An 8,289-nucleotide genomic window follows, 5' to 3' on the forward strand; every position below is an offset into this window, starting at 1 on the left:
AGAGACCGTGGAAAGCAAGCCTGTGCCCATGCATCATTTATTCATGCATACAATCTTTTGTTTGAGTTTTACCAGAGGCAGACTCTGGGACAAGAATTCTGGTTTAAGTTTGTTTGGGAGATGTTCTCAGAACACATCACTTGGAGAATGAGGAAGAAAAGGTAGGGAATGGAAGACAGCCAGGATAAGTTACATTAGTCAAGTTGGTATTGAGGGTAAGTGAAGTTCAAATTCACGGGAGCCCTCTGGGGAACACTGCCGGGCACACACCTAGAGCCAGCCCACACAAAGGATGAGGGGGCTGGGATACTGATCCTCAAACTCCCATAGTCATTGATTGAGGGTTGTTCTCACTGGTGTTTCCTGTTACCTGTGCAGAGTGAACTCAGTCTGTCAGAGAAAGTCCTCCAGCAAAAATGCAGGGTGGGGGTCTGGGATTGGGGCCAGAATGCAATAAGGGGGTAAAAACTTGGGGATATGATGGAAAATGGGAGACTCTACCTTTGTACAGTGAGTATTCTGACAAAATGTGAATTATGTGCCCATATCTATGATATGTGCCCTTGTGTGAGGCACATAGCAAAATGAAAATGCAAGGTTCCTTGTTCAAAAAAAGCAAGAACTTCAAGACAGTGATCACAGAAGATTAAATCAATTGCACTGTTGAGCCCTTCTGAGCATGAGTCCCAGGGGCTGCACAGGCTGCTGGTCTGTCAAAACAGTCCTCCCCACCCCTTGCCATGGACTCTGGTCATCCTTGCCTTTGCACAAGCCATTTTATCAACATAGCAAGTTCTTTCTATGGCCAGCACCTTCTTATCCTTTAGATACCAAATGTCACCTCCACAAGCAGTCTATCCCTGATTTTTCCAGTCTTAAAAACCTTACTTTTGTTCTACTCCAGTTTATTTTCTCCCAAGTTCTTATAAGCTAGAAATGCTCCACATTCATGTTCCACATCTGTCTCCCGTGCTACACAGTGAGTTCCAGAAGGGCAGGAGGCAAGTTTAGCACCTAGAACACAAGGCATTCAGAAAACTTTTGTTCAATAAGCAAATGCTCCCATTATGAACCTTCTGAAAATGATATTATCATCTTGTACAAATAAGGAAATCGAGGCTTAAAGAGAGGAAGTGACTTTCCTAAAGTCACATAGCAAGTAAAGAACCAGCTGGCTCTTGAACTCATTTCTGGTCCAGAAACCCGCTGACTCACTTATTTCTCAGAACAGAATTTACTCACCTCTTTTTTCAAATAAACACACTGAATTATAACAGAGACACAGTAAAGTATACCAACATGTACAGTTCGTTGAATTTTCACAACAGAACACACCCTTGTAACCAGCACCCCCTAAAGAAATAGAACGTGTTAAATTTGCATCATGTGGATTTCATCCTGGAGGGGACCTAGGGGGACATCATCAGCTTACAGATGCCTCTCTCAAGCTTTCCCCAACCTACCCTCTCCAAAGGAATCGGTATTCTAATTCATTACATATAATTTTTTTAAAGATTTATTTATTTATGCTTACAGAACTGGGGTACAGGCCAGAGGTGTGGTGGGTGAGAGGATTCACCAGGGACAGAGTGGAGAGCAGAACAGGCAGACTGATGAAGTACACTGCTGAGGGGAGCAGAGGGTGGGTCAGGAGAGGTCTGCCATGCCATGTGGTTCAGCTCCCAGGTTGGGGGGTTTGGGGGGAATCGAACTTGTGCTGCAGTGGCTTCTGAGAGCTTCATGATGCAGTGCTTTAACCAGTTGCACCACTAGGGAGAGCCCCATTACATATAATTTTTAAAGATTTATTTATTTGTGCCTTTAAGAACTGGGGCACAGGCCAGAGGTATAGGGGGTGACAGGATTCGCCAGAGAGAGATTGAGGAGAAGCCCAGGCAGATCAAGTGAAATACACTGCTGAGGGGAGCAGCAGGCGGGTCAGGAGAGGTCTGCCATGCCATGTAGGTCACCTCCCTGGTTGGGGATCGAAATCATAATGCAGTGGCTGTGGATCACTTCATAATGCTGTGCTTGAACCCATTGCGCCACCAGGGAGAGCCCATTATATATAATTTTGCCTGCCTTAGAACATCATGTAAATAGAAGCACACAGTGTTTCTCTTCCTTGTTTTTGTTTTGCTGTTGATCAGCATTGTGATTCATCCAAGTGCACAATCTTTTTTAAAGATTTATTTATTTAAGCATACAGGAACTGGGGGATAGGCCAGAGGTGTGGGGGTTGAGAGATTTCACCAGAGACAGAGTGGGGAGCAGACAGGCAGATTGACCAAAATACACTGCTAAAGGGAGCAACAGGTGGGTCAGGAGAGGTCTGCCATACCATGTGGGTCAACACCCTGACCAGGGATCAACCAAGTCCAATCATTTAGTAGTTTGTTCATTGTCATAGCTACATTATACTCCAGATTGTGAAGAGACTGTTTTATCCATTCCACAGTAGATGGGCACTTGGGATGTTTTCATTGTTTTCAGTGTGACACTCTTAGGATAGTGATGGTGGGCATGTTGATCAGATATGTGCCTTCGACTGGGACTGCTGGGTCAGAGGAGAGGACAGCTGTGTGGTCCATGTTGGTAGATCACACCAGATAGTGTTCCGACTTGGGTGAATTCATCCTCACTTTGACCAGCAAAGAATGAGAGTTGCAGACCTCCATTTTCTTATCTGCTTTGAGTCATCATGTGCTTATCTGGCAGAGAAGACCTCTGAGGCTCAGAGAAGGACTTCTGCTGCTCACAGTGAAGGAGAGATTCTGGGTGTGTCTGTCACCTCTTCTTCTCCTGCATCCTGCCCCCACTGTGCCCTCCCAGACTGGCGGTGGGGAGGGACAGATAGGGTCACGTGGAGTCTGCCTTCAGCAGGAGGAAGCAAGCAGAGTGCAGACGGCGCAACTAATTCTGGGGCTAGTCAGGAACTCAAGGTAAGAAGGGAGTGCCTGTGGACCCCCAAGAAGGTCCTCTTGGGGCATTGCTGAGAGGGGGGGGGCAGATAAGGCCAGCATATGGACAGATACCAGACAGAACTATCACCTTCTTGCCTCCCCCAGGAAGACTCCACCATGGACCTCAGGTTGGAGAGCCAGGCCTCCCAAGATGCCCAACCTGCAGCCCCTTCTCCACTGACCTCCTACCGCTGGCTCACAGGGTCTGGCAGGGAGAAGGGGGTCAGGGGATTCCACTGGAGGCGCTTTTCAGACTGGGGGAGGGCTCTGAGCCACCAGGAGCCCATAATCAGCAGCCAGCAGGCCCCTCGCTCACTGTTCCGCCGTGTCCTCTCTGAGCCCCACAAGGAGAGCCGAACAAGCCGCCTCCGACTCTCCAAATCCCTCTGGGGAAGGCACAAGAGCCCACCGCTGGAGACACAGCCAGCGCCAGAGGCTTCAGGTACGGTACATGGCTCCCCCACCCAGAGATCAAGTCAGGCTGGGAAACCGGATGCTTGGTTTTGTCTGCCTCCAAAGCATCAGCCTCACAGACACAGGAAGTTGTGGGGAGTGAGAAAGCCTGGCAGGAAGTGGCAGGGGCCCAGCTGCCTTCTTCCCTCTTTCTACCTTACCTAGGGCAGGGGTGGAGGGGTAACCAGGGTCCCCAGTGGGTCCTGCCTAGGGAAGGAAAAGGGAATAGACTGACGTGGTACTGGTCAGATGTGAAGTGGACCCATTGGTGGCCCTCCTCACGTTCAATAACCGAGGCTCATCCTCTTCTGCCCTGTGTCTGTCTCAGCCACCTCCTGCTCTCCTGCCTTTCAGCCTCCATGTCTTAGTTTCTTCATCTTCTTTTGCCTCTGCCTCCTTATCAGTTAAAGGGAACCCTATCCCTAGATTGAAAGGTGCACTATTTCATATACTCACATCCATTCATTATTTTAAGCCGTGGTCTGTTGAGCATTTCCTGTGATCCAGGTACTGATGTAGGCCCTGAAGACATCACAGTGAACAAAACAGGGAACAGTGCCTGCCATAATACAGTGAGCATAACAGATAGCAAATAGGCAAACAGGAAATGACAGACAGGGCTTAGTGTCACAAAGAGGGATCTAGAAGGGTGAGGAACTGCATGAGAATTAGAGCTATAATGTAGCACTAACCCAGGGCCCAGTATATCTCAACTGATCTGTTAACAAATAGAAATTGTTTATTCCTCTAGCAGTACAACAGCAAGATAGACAAGTTATCTGAGAGGGTTGATTGAGCATTCCTATTCCTGAAAACTCTTTTAATTCTATTCTTCATATTCCAGGGTATCAGGTATTGCCTCCTCCAACGTGTTCCCTGCTTCTCTCCTGTTCAAATACTTCCTATGCCCCCCCCCCACTATCCTGCTATCCTCGGGACAAACTCTCAGCTCTTCTAACACTCATGGCCCTATACCAATCTCTTCCTGGACCTTTCCCTCTAGCCTCTGAACCCTCCAAATCTTTCTTGCTCTCCCTTTACTGCCCTGAGCCTTTCATCTTTCAGACCTTGCTTAAGCTATACCTATCACCTTCCCTTCCATCTCTGTTTGTCAAAACTCAACCTGCTATTCAACATCCACTGCGCAATTATCTTTGTGAGGTCTCCCCTGATCTACTGCACTGCCTCCCCTTACCCTGACTTTTTTCTGTTTCTTTCTCAAACTTTGAACACCTTCCACCTTAGACTAGCTATTTATGTAAGGAACTAAGGCTATGGTCTTGTTATTTAGCCTCTTGGATCTAATCACTGTCTTGGTTAAGAATTCTGGTGTCTGAAACCGAGCCACAGAATGGACAACCTTGGGAAAGTCACTCAATTTTTCCTTGATAAAATGGGGGTTGTAATTCCTTTCAATGGTTTCTGGAGAATTAACTGAGGAAAGTTATATGATGCAATAAACCCAGTTTGGGCCACACAGTAGGTGGGTTGAGTTGACTTTCCAAGGCTGCTGGGAACAAGGCCCAGAGAGGAGTAGAGATTTACCCACTGAAGCCTCACTGGGTGAGGCTGCTGGGTGGAAAGTGGGGAAGGATGAGGGAGACTTAGGAGGGCGGTCTAAGGAAGTGGCAAGGGTTCCAAGTTTCCAGTATCTCTTTCTTCTCCCAGAGCCGGAGACACAGACCCCTGCCCCACAGATCCCGGAGGCCCCTAGCCCTGATGTGCCTGTCTGGAACATAGGGGCCTTCACCCTGCTTGATGGGAAGTTGGTGCTACTTGGGGGTGAGGAGGAGGTAAGAGGGGGCACATGGGAAGGGAGGAAAGGAGAGGAAGAAAGGTGGAAAACAACAGTTGTGGGAGGGGGAATATCTGTCTCACCCTTCACCTGCCTCCCTCTCTTCTCTGACTACCCATCTTATGGGGAAACAGGATCCTCACCGGTCCAGGGTAGGGAGCGCTAGCTCCGAGAGCAGCATCCAAGTAGCCATGGGGAACTTCAGAGACCCAGGTAAGTTTTCAGGATGGGGAGGTCTGGGGCATTAAAGAGCCTGTCAAGGTAGGGTAGAATCTAAAATGATGCTATCCCCCAACCTACCATTCTGACCACCCACAGATAAGATCTCCGGAAAGCCTGAGCCAGAGACTGCTGCCCCCTGCCAAGTCCACAACATTCGGGTGAGGCAACCACTGAGGGATGAGAGAAAGTTTTTCAGAAACTTAGAGCTGAAATGGGACTCTTTTTTTTAATAATATAATTTATATAATATATATTTATAAATATATAATAATATAATATAATTTAGTTTATTTTTACATCCTTTGTGCCCTTTCCCATCTCAGTTGTAATCCCCATGGGCTTCCCATCACCAAAACCACCCGTATGCCATCACCATAGTCCTGTGCCCACCATTTTTGATCCCATTCCCCACTCCACCCCTGTAAAATGTCTCTGGTATACAGTTGTTCATTATTGTTTTCTCGCCTGGTCCTTTATACTCCTGCTGTGAGTGAAACCATCCGGTATTTTTCCTTTTCTTTCTGGCTTATGAAATGGAACTCTTATGGGTGTTCTTTTGCAGGTCTTTTGAACCTATCTGGGCCTCAGTATTCCTGTCAAATGGAGTTAATAGGACCACTTCCCTCTCCAGGGCTGTGTATAAGAAGGCAATAGAGAATACAGAAAAGCATAGAATGGGTGCTGTAGAAATGGGAGCTGTTGGTTGCCTTTATTATTCCTACTAATATAGCCTGAACCTGTGGTACCCAAAAGCTAGCAGATCTTCCAGACCGCCTGAGAGGGAAAGTTACTTAGGAGGGAACACAAGATTTACATTCTCCTACCCACAGGGGTTGCTCAAGCGACTGAAAGAGAAGAAAAAGGCCAAGCTGGACCCAGGAGCCAGTACCCATAGGGATGGGTAAGGGTCTCTGAGAAGCTGGAGGGGCTGAGGTCCAACAGGGCCCCTTTTCCTGCCTATCATCTGACCTTCATCAAATATTCCCACTAGTCCCAATGTCCTGTCCCATGTTGAGCAATGCTGGGGTCACTGAGAGTCTCTAGCATGGAGCCAGCCCTCCCTTGAAGGGTAGAAGCAGAGTCACAATAACTTGAAACAGGAGCTAAGTCTGGTCTGGGAGCATCAGGAAGGAGTACTTGAGCTGAGATCTGAAAGAAAGATGACGTTCACCTAGACCAAGACAGGCAGCAATCAATCATTCCAGGCAAGGGAACAGCAAAGGCCAAGAAGCCAGGTGAAGTAACAAAAACAAGCTCAGATAGAAGGATTTAAGTGCAGGAAAACAAGATCCAAAGGTTGTACTATGCGAGGTCATGCAGAAAGAGTTGGGTTAATTCTGAAGGCAATGGGTTCAAGTTCAATTTCAGTTCAGATCCATAATGGCCTCCCTCACCCTTCAGGCTGTGGGTGGTGGTTGTGGGGGGTATGACCACTTGATCACGAGTCATCTCCCCAGAGCCCCCAGTACGCTGGGCTCTCGGGAATCGCTGACCACACTGTCTGAGCTGGACCTGGGAGCTGAGCAGGATGTTCGGGTCTGGCCACTGCATCCCAGCCTCGTGGAGGAGCCCCACTGCTTCCAGGTAAACGCGGGCAACTCTCCAACTCACTTCACTCTACTCTTGGTCGCAAATGCACCTCTGATTTCCCTCTCCAACAGGTAACATGGACAGGCGGGAGCCGCTGCTTCTCTTGCCGTTCTGCTGCTGAGAAAGACCGCTGGATTGAGGATCTTCGTCGACACTTTCATTCCAGCCAGGTCAGTACCCTATAAGGTCCAACGTGGAAATCTGTCCACATCCCGGAACCCGTCCTTTTCACCCTTCCTAAACCCACTCGCAAGATAATCCTGCAGTTTAGACACAACTGCCCGCCTACACCTTTGTAACCACTGGGGAGACGTTCCCTTGTTTCCATCTTTACCAGCCCCTCTGACCCTGTGCCTTTGAATAAATTCTTGCCCAAAACCCCATCTACCATCCTACTTCATCCTGGAGTCCCCAGCTTTCTCTGAGAGCCCAGAAAAGATAAAGAGCTTCCGCTATCTGGGGTGCCACCCCCCCAACCCCCAGCAGCATCTCCCTGGGGACACCAGCCCCACCCCCACCCCCTTTATCTTTGATCCCTGTTGTCGAAACCCAATGCCCACCCCCATCCCCTCAACCGCTACTACTCTTTACAGGACAACGCGGAGCGGGAAGAGACGTGGCTGAGCGTGTGGGTGCACGAGGTGAAAGGGCTGCCCCGGACCGCTGCTGGGGCGCCCGGCGTGCGCGCGGAACTGTGGCTGGACGGCGCGCTATTAGCGCGCACGGCGCCGCGGACTGGCCCGGGCCAGCTCTTCTGGGCCGAGCGCTTCCACTTCGAAGCGCTGCCACCGGCACGTCACCTGTCGCTACGGCTGCACGGAGCGAGCCCGGGAGGCACAGTGCTGGGCCGAGTGGCACTGGAGCTAGAAGAACTGAGCGTCCCCCGCGCACCTGCAGCGGGTCTAGAACGCTGGTTCCCGCTGCTCGGGGCACCAGCCGGCGCAGCTCTGCGTGCACGAATCCGAGCGCGGCGCCTGCGCGTACTGCCCTCAGAGCGCTACAAGGAGCTGGCAGAGTTTGTAACTTTCCACTACGCTCGCCTCTGCGGGGCGCTAGAGCCCGCTCTGTCCGCGCAGGCAAAGGAGGAACTGGCGGCTGCCATGGTGCGCGTGCTGCAAGCCACTGGTCGGGCGCAGGTGCGTAGCAGCGACTGAGCGGATTTGGGTTATCAGGGACTAAGAGATTGCGGTCTCCGACCGGGTGGGATGAGGTGGGGCAGGGAAGGGATTGGGAAGAAGAACCTAGGGAGCTGGGAGAGGTAGGGGT

At 50.0% G+C, this 8,289-nt stretch overlaps 1 protein-coding gene across 2 annotated transcripts in view; it reads left to right on the forward strand.

Moving 5' to 3' along the window:
• The first annotated feature begins 2,904 nt into the window (after window positions 1–2,904).
• Window positions 2,905–8,289, forward strand: part of RASAL3 (RAS protein activator like 3) — an 11,053-nt gene continuing 5,668 nt past the window's right edge. For both annotated transcript variants that reach the window (XM_012728825.1, XM_012728826.1), the window contains exons 1-9: window positions 2,905–2,942; window positions 3,069–3,405; window positions 5,085–5,209; window positions 5,346–5,424; window positions 5,530–5,591; window positions 6,264–6,334; window positions 6,891–7,017; window positions 7,095–7,193; window positions 7,617–8,159. In XM_012728825.1, coding sequence (XP_012584279.1) covers window positions 3,081–3,405; window positions 5,085–5,209; window positions 5,346–5,424; window positions 5,530–5,591; window positions 6,264–6,334; window positions 6,891–7,017; window positions 7,095–7,193; window positions 7,617–8,159 — 1,431 coding nt within the window. In that variant the 5' untranslated portion in view covers window positions 2,905–2,942; window positions 3,069–3,080. The remainder of the gene's footprint in view (window positions 2,943–3,068; window positions 3,406–5,084; window positions 5,210–5,345; window positions 5,425–5,529; window positions 5,592–6,263; window positions 6,335–6,890; window positions 7,018–7,094; window positions 7,194–7,616; window positions 8,160–8,289) is intronic.

This window comes from Condylura cristata, unplaced genomic scaffold (genome assembly GCF_000260355.1).
Source record: "Condylura cristata isolate star-nosed mole 26May11 unplaced genomic scaffold, ConCri1.0 scaffold00024, whole genome shotgun sequence".
Classification (NCBI taxonomy): Eukaryota; Metazoa; Chordata; class Mammalia; order Eulipotyphla; family Talpidae; genus Condylura; species Condylura cristata.